The following is a 15953-nucleotide window of genomic DNA, read 5'->3' as shown; positions in this document are numbered from 1 at the left end:
CTGACCGCATGCTGCACAGGGTTTCCCCCAGGTCGTTTTTGGAGGAATTGCAAATGTAAGGATTTAATAGCCACATGTATTACAGGGTGTTTGCAGATCCTTAGAAAGTCTTATATTTAATTCTCCATAATGAAGGCCTTAAAAATGAAACTAAAATCCACAATTCAGTGGTTGTTAGAATGAACACAATGAATGAATCTTCGAAGACTATTTGGAAAGAAATTAATCAAATTTGTAATCAATAAGAATTTGTTTTTTCACCCAACGTTATGTAACATTATATGAAATATTAGCACAAAATTACCATTTTGGTATAATGTTTAGCCAGTATTGCCCACTCCTAGCCCTAATTTATTTATTTTTTTTCTCAAACTAAAGTGGCCTTAATAAGGTCTAAAAAAAGTCTTTAATTTGGCTTCCTTAAACCTGCAGTTACCCTGTTTTAATAAAGAGTAAAAAACATACTTCAAATATTGTATTTTTCATATGAGGCCCTTCACTCTAAAAAATGGGGGGAAACCTATAATATCAAATGTGTTAATTGTTGTGGCAAAGCTTATTCTTACCTAATGTTTGCTACTTTCTTCCCCCCTCCCCTTTCTTTCAACACCAATCATCATTGTGTCATAGTCACAAACATTCCCATCAGATGTGTTTCAAACCGCCGCCCCCCAAGCGTCGCTGGTCCCCTCACAATCATACATCACTGCTGTTTCCCCACAAGTTCTCACTTCATCCATGTCCCTCAGTGATCCTGCTGGGCTCATGGTGACTATTGTTCCCCTCACTCAGCAGCCCCAGGCCCCTCCCGTGCAGCTCACTGACATTACTCAGCAGCCAACACCCCAACAAACGCAACCTTTGCAGGCGATCGAACCACAGATTGGGCTAGGTGGCCAGACCTCCGGCCTTCAACAGCAGCTAATGGAGAGTCAAGTTGCTCTGCCTGAGCAACACTTTAGCACCACTCAGCCTCCAGTAGGGCAGCTTCAAAAGAGCCTTCCAGCTATAGCGGTCTTGAAACATCAACATGAGCCTCAGCAGCAGGAGACCCTTCCCCCAACTCCACAGGACCAAGCGGCAAGAGCAGGTATGGCTCAACAAGCTTTGTCATTGCCACCACTCGGGGAACATTCTCAACCAGTGAAGGATCCTTGTGAGCAGATCACCATACCACCCCAGCAGCAACAGCAAACCTTGCTACAAGTTTCAGGACTTGACCAGCATCACATTTATATCCCACTTGATCAGCAACTAAAGCAGCAGCAGCAACTGGAACAGCAGCATGCAGTTGTACACAAGCACGTATTGGATCAGCAAAAAGCTCTTATTCAACAGCAGCATCAGGCCATGCCACAGCAAGCACTTTCACAACACCATCTAGGGCAACAGCAGCAGAAACAGTTGTATCAACAAATGGAAAATGCCAAGGCAAGAATACACGAAGATCCACTGAAGCAACAGCAAGCAGTGCATCAGCAGCCCAACCCGACTCAACAGGAACAACAGCAACAAGCTCTCTTACAACAGCATTTACAGCAACAGCTTGTCTTGCAGAAGCAACAAAAGCAGAAGGCTCAGCTGGTACCACAACAAAGCCAGCTGCACGCTTTTCTGCAACAACAGCAGCAACAAGAGGTTCTGCCGCAACAAGATCAAAGTGAAAGATTACGAAAACAGGATCTATTACAACAACACTTTCAAGAGCAGCAACAGTGCCAACCTGCCATTGTTCAACTTCAGCAAACAGAAAAACAAGAGACTGTCTCTTCTCTTCAAAGCAGTCGTGAGCAGCAAATGCAACAGAAACAATCTGAAATGCATCAGGCCTGCACCCATCAACCAAACAGCGCTCAGTTCATAGCTCATAACCCCCTTATGGGACAACAAGCTGCACTGATCTTGCAGCAGCAAGCGTATTGTACGCTTCCTAAGCATGCTACGCTTGCAGGGGAACCTCACAACCCACTTGGAGTTCCACTTAGCGCTGACGTGATTCAGCACTACACTCATATTGGCTGCCCAGCCCCGGCTCCCATGGTCATACAGCCTGTCAAGACATCCAGTGTCATCCCAGCTCAAGTGTTCTCCCAGCCAGGACAAAGTGAAGTTCATACCCAGAACCAAAGTCATGTTCAGGTCCAATACATAAGCCAGTCTACCACCGAAGCAGCTCAAATAATGATTGAGCCCCATGTCGTTCCTGTGGTTGGAATTACCCAAGGACAGGCACAAATTGTCATCCAAGCCCAGAAAGTTCCAAGTCCTTATGCTGAACCAACAACTTCTATTATGAACCCAGTGTCTTCTCGGCCAATAATTCTGGCTCAGCCTCTGCAGCCAGCAGACTGTCAGTCCAAACCATCGCACAGCCAGAACTCATCTGGTGTTGTTCAGATTATGGGCCAACAAAGCCAATCTGCAGTCCAACCTCCAGCAACAATTCCTGGTCAGATACAGCATGAGACTCTTGTTCATCATAACGTTCAAATGCTAGGCACGCTGCAGTCTCAGCTTCAGCAACAAACTCCAAGCCATATGCTTCTCCAAGCACAAAGTCACACTGCAGCAAGCCAGTCAGTGTTGCAGTATCAGCAGGTGGCTATGTCTGCTGGAACCAACACAGCCAGTCTCAATACTCTGGATTCTACATGTGTTGGGACCACTGCAGTCAATATTCCAGTGGTCCTGGCTCAGCAGCAGCCATTAGGAAGCACCACAAACTCCTCAGATATTCAGCCCATCTCCCAGCCACAGCTACGGATGCTTTCTCAAGGTCAGCAACTGCCCCCTCCCTCCCTAATCCAGTTGCCAGTTGAGCTCATCCTGGCCCCAGGCCAGCCAAAATCTCCTCTCAGTCAGGTCGTGATTGGCAGGGATGAGGCTGAGCTGCCAGCACAACAATGTCAGCCTGCTGCACATCCCGACACACAGCTAGCCGCCAGGAATGCGGCTGATCATCATTCCCAGAATACGAACCTCCCGTCCTTGCGCAAGAGCGCAACGACAGGCATAGTACCTTCTCCTCAACAGCAGGCCAGGCACACGCTGCCAGCGCACACTCACGCACAAACCAGTATTCAGGTCCAGACAAACATTCAAGAGGAGGCTCATTCTCAAACGCAGGCACCACCTGCCGAAGCACCCGTTCTTCTCCATGCAGCCTTCCCTGTACATCAAATAGTCCCGAGCCCCTCTCACACCTTGTCTCCCCCATCATCACTACCATCCTGCCATCCTGCTCCTGCTACCCCTATGCCAGAGCTGCCATCTGCACTAGCAGCCCAGGTCACCTTACCAGGGCAAAGCAACTTTATACCTACCTCCCCTCCACCTGCTGCCACTATAGAGATGCTTAATTGTCATGCACCCAACCTGCCCCAAGCCTCGCTGCAAGACTGTGACATTTCCCTGCTGGGCATTTCTCAGGTACAGGAAGAATGAATGGCAATGAGTTGACGATATGATTTAATAGCAATTTTGATGGTGGAATGAGTGAGAGAGTATAAAGTGTTTGATTCAAACTAACACTTTTTCATTCTTTAAACTAGTTGTATGTATGTAACAGCTTCACTTGCATTTATTGCTGATGTTTTTTGTGTCATTTATTTTCCTGTGGCTTTTTGTGTTTGTATTTATTACATCAATGTGTTCCTCAGGATTGTCTACCTCTGTCAAATACAGAACGCCCTTCCTCAACTAGGTATGTCTGATTTCATAAGAGTCCCACAGTGTGCCCATCATCATGCATTTTAAAACGAACATAGGGTTTGTATAAACTTAATACCAAGTAGCTGAAGGCATTCCCAAAACTGATATGCAAAGCTTTGTTTTTCTGTTACTACAATTGTTACCAAAGGCTGAATCAGCAAAATGTATAAATTGCAGTGAAAATATCTTCATGATTATCATCATGAAGACAAATAATCTCAATAGGTTTGTACACTTGTTATAATTTTGTATTTTATGTAGTATTTTTTTTTTATTACGAGCAAATACGGTGGTGCCTTGATATTTGGTGACCTGACTTACAAGTATTTGAAATATGCCGAGTTTTGCTTTGATTTTTGAGCAAAAATTTGAGACACGAATGTTGTTTGGTGGCAGTGAACTCAACTAACTTTACAGCAAGCAGCAGTTTAGCAGATAGTGAACAACTTCACGCTATCTATTGCCTCGCCCAATTGAAGTTTACTGTCAACGAATTATAAAACTAAGAGAATTAGATGTGGATTTGAAACAACCACGTAACTTTGCATTAAAGTCTCTTTAGCTCAATGCTCACAAACAATGCAAAACACCATAAACGGTATGATGAATAGCTTTAGTGTCACATTGTTGTAACCCTTTAATCAACAGATATTTGAACACAAATGTGGAGCAACAAATGTAGACAGAGAATATAACAATACTCACAAGAATATGTTTTTTAACCTTTATGTAAGATCACTTATATTACTGCGGTTTAGTGAGTCAGTTGTGAAACTCTTGATGTGTCTCTCTATGTCTGTATTATAATGCCCTTAGATGGCTAAGGCACACATACCAGAAGGAGCAGCACAATGTTCATTGAAAAGATGTGGCAAAAATTATTGAATTTTTACCATTGTATTCAATTATGTAATTAGTGTATATTTTTTGAAGGTGCAATCTTATAGAGTGCTATTTTTTTTTTAAATTAAAAGACAAACGGTTTTTGTGTGAGGATGGAATGAACAAATGCCATTTCAATTCATTTCGGTAGGGAAAGATGATTAGAGATACGAGTGTTTTGAGTGAGTCAAGCGTGGTCACGGAACAAATTAAGCAAGGCACCACTCAATTTACTGGAATATCGTTACGCTGTTTGTGTTCCATGCTATATTTACCTCCTTTCGACTTCCCATGTACAAAACAATGTGTAGCAACTCAAAAGTACTGTTCCATCCACAGGTCTGTGCCTATAAATGAAGGAGAAGCTGTTTTGCTCTTGGAAAACGGCAAATTTGAAAAAGTAAAGGCCCAGAGGAGATCATCTTCTCTGAGACCCGATAAGGTTCCACATCAGTTTCAACTGAGTATGCTCCAGGTGAAAACGAACAACAACCAAGAAACAATTTACAAGTCCGAGGCATTTGCAAAATAATTTTTTTAATTGTTCTGACGTAGGTGTCAGGCAGTGGAGACAATATGGTGGAATGCCAGTTGGAGACCCATAGCAACAAAATGGTGACATTTAAATTTGATATGGAAGGAGATGCACCTGAGGACATAGCAGATTACATGGTAAGACACTCATGCATAACAATAGTCTACACATTTTAGAAGTAATACTTCTATTTTTTGGGGGTCTGAGCAAATTTTGCAAGTATGTGTTTCCTAGTTAAAATGTCTGTATTTTTTTAGTTGAGTTCAGAAACTCATTATTTCCCCTTGGAAAGTTTAAAAACAAAATAAAGGTTAGACCTGGCTGGACACCATTTGCGCAAATCGAGACGAAATTGAGTGGGAATGCCATTAATAACAGGATGCACAAGAATGTCTCCAGGTTTCCCTTTTGGGCTACTTCCAAGGATTTAACTCTGACGAGGGAATTGGCCTAAATGAACCGCAATTGGAAATAGCTATCCAAAAAAGATGTGCGACGCTAGCCTTCTAATGTGGGCGGAGCATGGCGTCAAAGTTTGATGATCGTTTGGAGGATTCTCTATTAATATGGTGTTGCGATGGCCCATTTGCGGCCTCACAGTTCTGAGAAGCGGGGTACAATCCCCGACCCCGCCTGTGTGGAGTTTTTCATGTTCTCCCCGTGCCTGCGTGGGTTTTCTCCGGGCACTCCGGTTTCCTCCCACATCCCCAAAACATGCATTAATTGGACACTCTAAATTGCCCGTAGGTGTGAATGTTGGGACGAATAGTTGTTTGTTTGTATGTGCCCTGCAATTGGCTGGCAACCAGTTCAGGGTGTACCCCGCCTCCTGCCCGATGATAGCTGGGATAGGCTCCAGCAGGCCCGCGACCCTTGTGAGGAGAAGCGGCTCAGAAAATGGATGGATGGATGGCCCATTTGTCGCTGCTTGCATTTTTGATGATTTAATTGCACTGTATTTTTTTTTTTACAGGTGGAGGAGGTCTTTGTCCTTGATGTGGAAAAAGACAAGTTCATTGAAGAGCTCAGAGCCATAGTTGAGAAAGCACAGGAAATACTACAAACACATTCACTTGTATGTTCGTTTGTTCAGTATCACCAGTACAATCTGTGTTTGATCCATAAATATCGTTTACGTGTTTCCCAAATAGACTGGGTCCACTGATCAGTTACAAGTCAGCACTCCCACAAGCTCTACGTGTAAGTTTTTCAATCTTTTCACATTTTCTCAGTAATGTAGAACAAACTGAAAATGTGTGTGTATTAATCCTCAGCCGACTCTGTACCGCATTCCTCTCCGGTGGGACGCTGGCGTTTCTTTATCAACCAGACCATTCGCCATAGAGACTCTCTCTCTAGCCAGGGAACAGCCACGACACCTCCCACTGGAGACACAAGGACACTCCCACCCCCAAAAACAGACAAAGGTAAATGCAAGCGTCACTTACAGTGTTTTGGTTTTGTGTGGCCAATGCTTTGTGAAGGGTGAATCGACAACATGCTGTCAACGCGGTAGAAACAAGGAAGTGAATTGATGGCCTTGGCAGCATACAAAAACAAACAAACAAGACAGGGGAGGACAGAAAGAGAAATCAAAAAGTGGTTGGACTCAGGGGCAGCGGAATGATTTTGAAAGTGGGGAGGCACAGTACCTTTGGGACATTTCTTCCTGCCCCAAGAGACTTTTTTCCTCTGGTTACTTAGAGCAAAGAAAGTTTGACTTGCAAAACACATCTGAAGCAATATTCATTAACATAAATACATTTAGTAATCAGCATCTCTTGAGAGTATGATGTATTTCATGTAATTGTCTGAATGCTTTCATTCACGCAGTTATTCGAGACCAACATTCTTTATTATTATTATTATTATTTATTTAAAGTTTTGGTCATGTTATGAGATAAATATTGATTCTGAACTTCTCCAGATGACGTAAGTGCTACATTTGCATGCTGTTATATTGCACTTTGGTTTATTATTGAGGGTTTCTATATGCAATGTGACAGCAATGGTATAAAATGGTGGCTTAAATTGGTTAATCCCACAGCCTGCCATTGAATTTTAACAATTAAAAAGTGCAATAGGTACAGGAATATTGAAGCTAATATAGATAGAGAAATGATATTCTTAAATGATATTACAATATATGCAATGCTACTGTAAATATTTAGGTTATCGGTGCCAAAAACAACTGTTTGTTTCTCTCTGCTTTGTAGAAAATGAAAGCTCCCAGAGTCTAGAGTCCTTCAGTGGAGTGTCCTCTCCGTCTTGCACCACATCATATGCACTCTCAACTGTCTTATCCCCCTCTGCCACAACTGCACCCACTTCACACACCACTTCACCTGAAAGCATTCTTGAAGCCTCCGGCCCTCAAACTATTTCAGGTTGTCTTGATCTGCCAGTCCTCACCTCAACTTCTGTCGACCAAAGGCTCAGTGTGCCAATATCCACAGCATTATCTGTTGCCACCGACCTTACCGCCATGCCCACTGCTTCCATCGTTGTGCCTCCCATGCCGGCTGACGTCACAGTAAGCCATCCTGACTTGGAGCAACTTCAGCAGACTCTCTCCCAAGGATGCACATCAGCTCCGCAGCAGCAGAATCCGGTAGCCCAGCAACAATTGCAACTAGAGCAACAAGCGCAGCACCAAATAGGGTTAACACTGCAGCAACAAAAAACACAGGAAGTTTACCTGGAGCAAATTCACCTGCTGCAGGAACAGGAGTTTGTGCAGCAGCAGCAACAACAAATACCGCAGAAGGCTTCACATGAGGTGCAACAGTGTCAGCTACTGCAGCAGGTTATGCCTCAACAGCAGTTCCACACGGACCATCAGCAGCAGCAATTAAGCACACAGCAGACGGTGTACATGCCACAGCAGCAGCAACATCAACATTTCCTTTGTAGCCACGTGGCACAACCAACCCAAATCCCTGCTGACCTGCCACCACAGCATTGCCAGATACAAAACCTAGAGCAAGAAGAAGTGGTGAGAGCCGCCGACACACCTCTGAAACAACTTCCGCTTCCCAAACAATCCTCTTTACAACAGTCTGAGTCTGAGGTGTCCACAGGAGAAATGAGCGTCACAGATGACGCAGTACCGTTTCATCCTTCCTCTGACTCTTCTTTGCCACCTCTTCATTTGGCAGCGAACGAAGCCTCCTTTCTCCCTCTCTCCCTCACACTTACCCCATCCCCTGCTCAGCCTTCCTCGGTGGCCGAGTCGGACAGCGAAGGTCCCCCCAAAATAGAATTTGGGGACAATCGGATGAAGACGCTGGACGAAAAGCTGAGGAACTTGTTGTATCAAGAGCACAGCAGCGGCGGTGCGGCTCCGGCCGGAGGAGCTGCGTCCGCTCCAACGTTAACATCGGCTGCCTCCACGTCTGCAGGTGGAGATGAGTCATCGGAGCCGCATCCATTGTCATTCCCGCCACCTGCCTCTGTCTCAGATGCATCTCCACACTCCTCATCCTCCACCACTTCCTCTTCCTCCACCACCACCACCCCTGATCCTGAGAGCTGCAGAGGATCAGACAAAGGATCCTCAGAAGTCCTCCACTCAGAAGAGCAAGGGCTGAGGGAGCAGCATCCTTGCCCATCTCACCCTTCCACCTCCATCACATTGACCACACCGCCCCCTGCATCTCGCCTCCCTGCCAATCAGGATGTCCCTGCCGGGCCTCAGCGGCCTCCTGTGCCAGGAGAACCAACTATCCTTGTGAGTGACTAAAAAGGATCAATCAGGCTTTGCATACAAGCTATTTCTTCAAATAGGGACCTCCACGCTGAGGTCGCTAGTTGTGTTATCCAGTTGAAACACAGACACCCCCCCACCCCCCCCAACCAGACACTGAGTTAAAAGGGGAATTTGATAATAATTATAATAATAATACATTAGTTTTATAGTGCAGTTTCTAAAGGGTAGTCATAGATGCTTTACCAATAATAAAATAATAAGATAAAAACAAAATAAAAACAGGAATAAAACATGACAGATTTACACAAAAGAAATTTGGAAGAGGTGGGTTTTTAGTTAAGTGTTAAACTGCAGTTTAAACTGTAGTATAAAACTGCTAGCCAGATTCGATTGTACTCACTTCACTAATCCCCCCCCTCCACCGCCCCCACCAGTCTCTAATCAAAGTCACGATTGGCTGGTGACCAGTCAAGGGTGTACCCCACCTAATACACACTTTTCCTTCAAATATTATATATTCATTACACTTTTTAATTTCATCACACACTGTTTCACCCGGCGGCACGGTGACCGACTGGTTAAAGCGTCAGCCTCACAGTTCTGAGGACGCGGGTTCAATCCCCGGCCCCGCCTGTGTGGAGTTTGCTTGTTCTCCCCGTGCCTGCGTGGGTTTTCTCCGGGCACTCCGGTTTCCTCCCACATCCCAAAAACATGCATTAATTGGAGACTCTAAATTGCCCATAGGTGTGAATGTGAGTGCGGATGGTTGTTTGTTTCTATGTGCCCTGCGATTGGCTGGCAAACAGTTCAGGGTGTACCCCTCCGATTTAAAAAACTATTAAAAAATACTGAAACTAAGACAACTGCCTTAAAGGCAACTTAGTTAGATGTGCAAGGCAGAATGGACACATAAGCTGTTCAAATGTATTAAAAATGGCTACATTTTATTATTTTACTATACATTTTATATTTTATTGAATAATTATATCATATCATTTTGATTTCATATTTTACTTTAAAGATATGCTACACCAAATAAAAGCATTCTCCTCTCTCTGCAGTGGAGTCATTTAACACCCCCGGCCACTATGTAAGGAAATCCACTATGTAGTCAATATGGGGTTGAATGATCTCCTTTAAATGTGACACAACTGTGCATTATGTTTCATGTTTGTCAGTCTTTCTCTTTCAAATGTCTCAAAACCATGGAGCAGCTCTTAATTGTCCTAACTGTTTTAGGCTGTATACCGACACTCAGACAACACCACCACCGGAGAAGCATTGCAGCCCCACCGCCAGCAGATCCCCCTCTGGCATGGAGCGCAGCAGCATAATGCAGGAGGTGGATATTTTGGCCTAAACCTGACATGTCCTAGTATCAGAAATCCTGTTTCTAGCAAGAAATCCTGGACTCGCAAATTCAAAAACTGGGCATGCAAACTGCGCCATTCCGCCAGCTTGTTCAAGAAGCCCAGAGTCCAGCAAGGTAGCGTGCTCTTAGGGATTTTTAGAGAGATAGAAAGCGAGAGTGACTGAGTGAGTGAGTGAGTGAGTGAGTGAGTGACTGAGTGACTGAGTGAGTGAGTGAGTGAGTGAGTGAGCGAGCGAGTGATGTCTAGCATGCATATGGAAGTCTAATATCTAGTACTAGATTTAACATAGAGAATTAACTTCCTTAACTTTCAGGAAGTCCTGATGTTAAATGTTTACAACTACATACATTAATAACCCTGTGTTTGTGTATTGTTAAGTGACTACATGAGATTGCCAATGCCCCCTGCCAATTTGCGGTTCAATCTTCTCAAATTCACCAATCCGTAGCAGAGCAAAGCAAAGCAAATTTATTTATATAGTGAATTTCATATACAGGGTAAATCAATGTGCTTTACATAATTAAAAACATTAAGAAACAAAGAAAAAAACACATTTAAAACAAAGAGAAAAATACAATTACAACAGCGTACAGTGCAAGAAATATCATTTAAAAGTGGAAATGCTCTAAAAAGCATGGGAAAAAAGAGATTTTTAACCTGGACTTAAAAACATTCACACTTTGGGCTGACGTCACTTCTGTTGGCAACTTATTCCATTTGTGTGCAACATAACAGCTAGATGCTGCTTCACCATGTTTGCTTTGGACTCCACTATTTGACTTTAATAATATTGGCTGAAAAAAAATCACCCAATCATGGTTTTTGTGTGCTTTCTATAAATGTTCTCAGATGCCACACAATGGTGCCAATGCCCTTGCTAATAAGAATGGAGTCATTGATGTCAAGGAAGTACAGTTCTGCCTTGAGATATGAGTTTAATTCATTCCGTGACAAGGCTCGCAACTCACAACATGCGTATCTCAAATCACCTTTTCTCATTGAAATGAATGACAATGCCATTAATTATTATTTTTAGGGGTGATGTTGTAAGATGAATTTGAACGTTTTTTATGTGTTTTGCAATAATAGCTTGTGGTATATTTATTAGCAAAGCAAATTTATTTATATAGTGCATTTCATACACAAGGTAAATCAATGTGCTTTACATGATTAAAAGCATTTAAAAACAAAGAAGAAAAACAGCTTATAAATATTTAAAACAAAGAAAAAAAAATAGAAATACAATTAAAACAGCGTACAGTGCAAGAAATATTTAAAAGTGGAAAGTTTATAGTTTAAACTATCAATACAGGCATTTATAAACACTTATAGAAGGAAGCGTCAACTCGTCACTATTTGCTACCCTCTATATCCCACGAATAGCAGGGGTTTACTGTCTCCTTTTCCTTTCGGCTTGTCCCTTTGGGGGTCGCCAACGCGCGTCATCCTTTTCCATGTAAGCCTATCTCCTGCATTCTCCTCTCGAACACCAACTGCCCTCATGTCTTCCCTCACGACATCCATCAACCTTCTCTTTGGTCTTCCTCTAGCTCTCTTGCCTGGCAGCTCCATCCTCCTCATCCTTCTACCAATATACTCACTATTTCTCCTCTGGACATGTCCAAACCATCGAAGTCCGCTCTCTCTGACTTTGTCTCCAAATCATCGAACCTTGGCTGTGCCTCTTCTTCTTCTTCTTCTTTTCCTTTCGGCTTGTCCCGTTAGGGGTCGCCACAGCGCGTCATCCTTTTCCATGAGAGCCTATCTCCTGCATCCTCCTCTCGAACACCAACTGCCATCATGTCTTCCCTCACGACATCCATCAACCTTCTCTTTGGTCTTCCTCTAGCTCTCTTGCCTGGCAGCTCCATCCTCCTCATCCTTCTACCAATATACTCACTATTTCTCCTCTGGACATGTCCAAACCATCGAAGTCCGCTCTCTCTGACTTTGTCTCCAAATCATCGAACCTTGGCTGTGCCTCTGATGAGCTCATTTCTAATTTTATCCAACCTGGTCACTCTGAGAGTGAACCTCAACATCTTCATTTCCGCCACCTCCAGCTCTGCTTCCTGTTGTCTCTTCAGTGCCACTGTCTCTAATCCGTACATCATGGCTGGCCTCACCACTGTTTTATAAACTTTGCCGTTCAGGCTCTTCTTTCACATTACACACCTGACACCTTCCTCCACCCATTCTAACCTGCTTGGACCCATTTCTTCACTTCCTGACCACACTCACCATTGCTCTGGACGGTTGACCCCAAGTATTAAAAGTCCTCCACCCTTGCTATCTCTTCTCCCTGTAGCTGTTCTGCTGCCCTCGTACATGTTCTTTATTATTCTAACATACTTCTCTGCCACTCCAGACTTCCGCATGCAGTACCGTAGTTCCTCTCTGGGTACTCTGTCATAGGCTTTCTCTAGATCTACAAAGAAACACTGTAGCTCCTTCTGACCTTCTCTGTACTTTTCCATCAACATCCTCAAGGCAAATAATGCATCTGTGGTACTCTTTCTAGGCATGAAACCATAGTGTTGCTCACAAATACTCACTTCTGTCCTGAGTCTAGCCTCCACTACTCTTTCCCAGAACTTCATTGTGTGGCTCATCAACTTTATTCCTCTATAGTTCCCACAGCTCTGCACATCACCCTTGTTCTTAAAAATGGGCACCAGCACACTTTTCCTCCATTCCTCAGGCATCTTCTCACGTGCTAGAATTCTATTGAACAAGCTGGTCAAAAACACCCACCTCTACTAGATCCTTCCAAACCGTCACAGGAATGTCATCAGGACCAACTGCCTTTCCATTATTCATTCTCTTTAATGCCTTTCTAACTTCCCCCTTACTAATCATTGCCACTTCCTGGTCCACCACACTTGCCTCTTCTACTTTCCTTTCTCTCTCATTTTTCTCATTCATCAACTCCTCAATGTATTCTTTCCATCTAGCTAGCACACTGCTGGCACCAGTCAACAAATTTCCAATCCTATCCTTAATCACCCTAACCTGCTGCATGCACATCATTCCCATCCCTATCCTGCTGTCTGGCCAACCTGTATGGATCCTTTTCTCCTTCTTTAGTGTCCAACCTGCCATACATGTCATCATATGCCTCTTGTTTGGCCTTTGCCACCTCTACCTTTGCCCTATGTCGCATCTCAATGTATTCCTTTTGCCTCTCCTCGGTCCTCTCAGTGTCCCACTTCTTCTTAGCTAACCTTTTTCCTTGTATGATTTCCTGTATTGTGAGGTTCCACCACCAAGTCGCCTTCTCTCCTTTGAATACTGAAATAATGATCTCCTCACAAAAGGGGTTTACTGTACATAATCCTAATTGTATTATCAGTTCTGACATTCCTATGTACAGTACATTATAGTTGTTGTTTTTTTCCATTCCTTTGTGCTCAATTTAATTTTCTTGGCAATCTTTCCTTTTGCATGGGTTATCACCCGTGTGGCGAGATCAGTGGAGAATAGAGAAGGGTTGGGGAGTGTAGTGCCAGTGGACAGGACATGTCCCTTGATTTGACGTTTAGTTTTTATATTGATTTCTATTGCACATCAGTAAGTTGTAATGGACTGGTTTGATGTTTGCGGACGGGTTTGTCTGGGTAAGAGCGTGGCTGGTGATTGATGGAGAAGCAGGAGTGGTGAGAATGAGTGGGAATGCAACAAGTGATAAGAGAGAGGTTGTTTTTGTTAGTGTAGGTAATGGACAATAACCTTTTCCGAATTAACCTTCTGGAAAGAAACTTGATGGATAAAATCAGATTAACTAGATAGGAAGTAGATATGAACTAGTAACTGGCATCTTAAAAAAAAAAAATAGACCCGCGCAGGACTCTACTAACTGACCTAACAAGCTTTTGCCTGGTCGTGTTGCACATGGGATAGCTGTGTGTTTGCATTGCAATTGTGCTTTTTAGAAGCGTCGCACATGTGTGTACAGTACATAATTACTAATTTTACTGATGTTACAGTAATTAATTCACCCACCTTTCACAAAACTGCATGCAACCCATGTGCTGTATGTCACAAATTAATTATGTGTGACTTGGTGGATGAATTTTTAACACAAATGTATGTTAGTGTTTCATGTTTGTATCTGTATGTCATCTTACATGGAAATTTTTTCTGTGTTCGTCTGTGTGTTCTGCATATTTATGTATGTGTCTCTGGTTCCCTGTTGTCCCTTTTGCTTTTCACCCCAGTTTCATTATCAGATGGACGATCCGGCAGTCAGTCATTAAAAGAGGTGAAAGAGGTGGCCCCGCATCCAACTCAGTCGCGCAAAGGACGATTCCACGTATGTATTTGACCTCAACATGTATTTGTTTGGACAAATAATACAAGGCTAATGCTTCCCGAATCTGCTCTCGACAGGTGACCCCAGTGCCTCAATCCTCCCCGCCGAAGGATGCGTCATCAGGCCGTGGCAGCACTCAAAGAAAAGTGGGCCGCTTCTCCGTTACGAAGGCCGAGACACAGGACGAGTTGGGCCAAACGGACAGCTCTCGGGTGTCTCCTGTTTTGCTCAGGGAGAGGAGGAGATCACGGGTAAAGGAGGCAGAGAAAGATGAAAGCAGGAGGACGCCAGTAATGGCCCATCTAGCTCGAGGTCACGGGCACAGCCACTCCCCCATAGACAGCAGCGACGATGACGACGACGGGAGTGAGTTGGAGGATGAAGACCTAAAAACAGAACTGCACAAGCTGAGAGAGAAGTAAGTCAGAACAGTCTTTTCAAGGAGCCCTGCTTTTATATTAATGTATCAGGAACAGCAATAATAACGGTTAAGACCACAGACCATTATTCAAGCAGGATAATTCACTAGTTTTTCATTTTGAAAAATTCATTTTCAAAATATCTTTTTTTCTTCCCTAATACGCAAAGGCGTGAAATGGACCACTATCATTGTCTTCTTCTTTTCCTTTGGGCTTGTCCCTTTAGGGGTCGCCACAGCGCGTCATCCTTTTCCATGTAAGCCTATCTCCTGCATTTTCCTCTCGAACACCAACTGCCCTCATGTCTTCCCTCACGACATCCATCAACCTTCTCTTTGGTCTTCCTCTAGCTCTTTTGCCTGGCAGCTCCATCCTCCTCATCCTTCTACCAATATACTCACTATTTCTCCTCTGGACATGTCCAAACCATCGAAGTCTGCTCTCTCTAACTTTGTCTCCAAAACATCGAACCTTGGCTGTCCCTTTGATGAGCTCCTTTCTAATTTTATCCAGCCTGGTCCCTCTGAGAACAAACCTCAACATCTTCATTTCCGCCACCTCCAGCTCTGCTTCCTGTTGTCTCTTCAGTGCCACTGTCTCTAATCCATACATCATGGCTGGCCTCACCACTGTTTTCATCATCCTAGCAGAGACTCTTCTGTCACATAACACACCTGACACCTTCCTCCACCCATTCCAACCTGCTTGGACCCGTTTCTTCACTTCCTGACCACACTCACCATTGCTCTGGACGGTTGACCCCAAGTATCTAAAGTCCTCCACCATTGCTATCTCATTCATGCACATATATTCTGTCTTACTTCGGCTAATCTTCATTCCTCTGCTTTCCAATGCATGCTTCCATCTTTCTAACTGTTCCTCCACCTGCTCCCTGCTTTCACTGCAGATCACAATGTCATCTGCAAACATCATGGTCCATGGGGATTCCAGTCTAACCTCATCTGTCAGCGGATCCATCACCATTGCAAAAAGGAAGGGGCTCAGGGCTGAT

The 15953-nt window shown here is 43.9% G+C and overlaps 1 protein-coding gene across 7 annotated transcripts in view; it reads left to right on the top strand.

The window, feature by feature from the left end:
• Window positions 1-15953, top strand: part of wnk3 (WNK lysine deficient protein kinase 3) — a 78588-nt gene that overhangs the window by 45495 nt on the left and 17140 nt on the right. For 3 of the 7 annotated variants that reach the window (XM_061775034.1, XM_061775044.1, XM_061775054.1), the window contains 12 exons: window positions 20-55; window positions 631-3429; window positions 3660-3703; window positions 4933-5068; window positions 5149-5265; window positions 6102-6203; window positions 6280-6328; window positions 6403-6555; window positions 7345-8858; window positions 10077-10323; window positions 14428-14522; window positions 14600-14940. In XM_061775034.1, the coding sequence (XP_061631018.1) occupies window positions 20-55; window positions 631-3429; window positions 3660-3703; window positions 4933-5068; window positions 5149-5265; window positions 6102-6203; window positions 6280-6328; window positions 6403-6555; window positions 7345-8858; window positions 10077-10323; window positions 14428-14522; window positions 14600-14940 (5633 nt within the window). The remainder of the gene's footprint in view (window positions 1-19; window positions 56-630; window positions 3430-3659; window positions 3704-4932; window positions 5069-5148; window positions 5266-6101; window positions 6204-6279; window positions 6329-6402; window positions 6556-7344; window positions 8859-10076; window positions 10324-14427; window positions 14523-14599; window positions 14941-15953) is intronic. The other 4 variants (XM_061775069.1, XM_061775057.1, XM_061775060.1 and 1 more) reach the window with 3 other exon arrangements.

This window comes from Phyllopteryx taeniolatus, chromosome 1, assembly GCF_024500385.1.
Source record: "Phyllopteryx taeniolatus isolate TA_2022b chromosome 1, UOR_Ptae_1.2, whole genome shotgun sequence".
Classification (NCBI taxonomy): Eukaryota; Metazoa; Chordata; class Actinopteri; order Syngnathiformes; family Syngnathidae; genus Phyllopteryx; species Phyllopteryx taeniolatus.
This window is presented reverse-complemented; position numbering and strand designations above follow the sequence as displayed.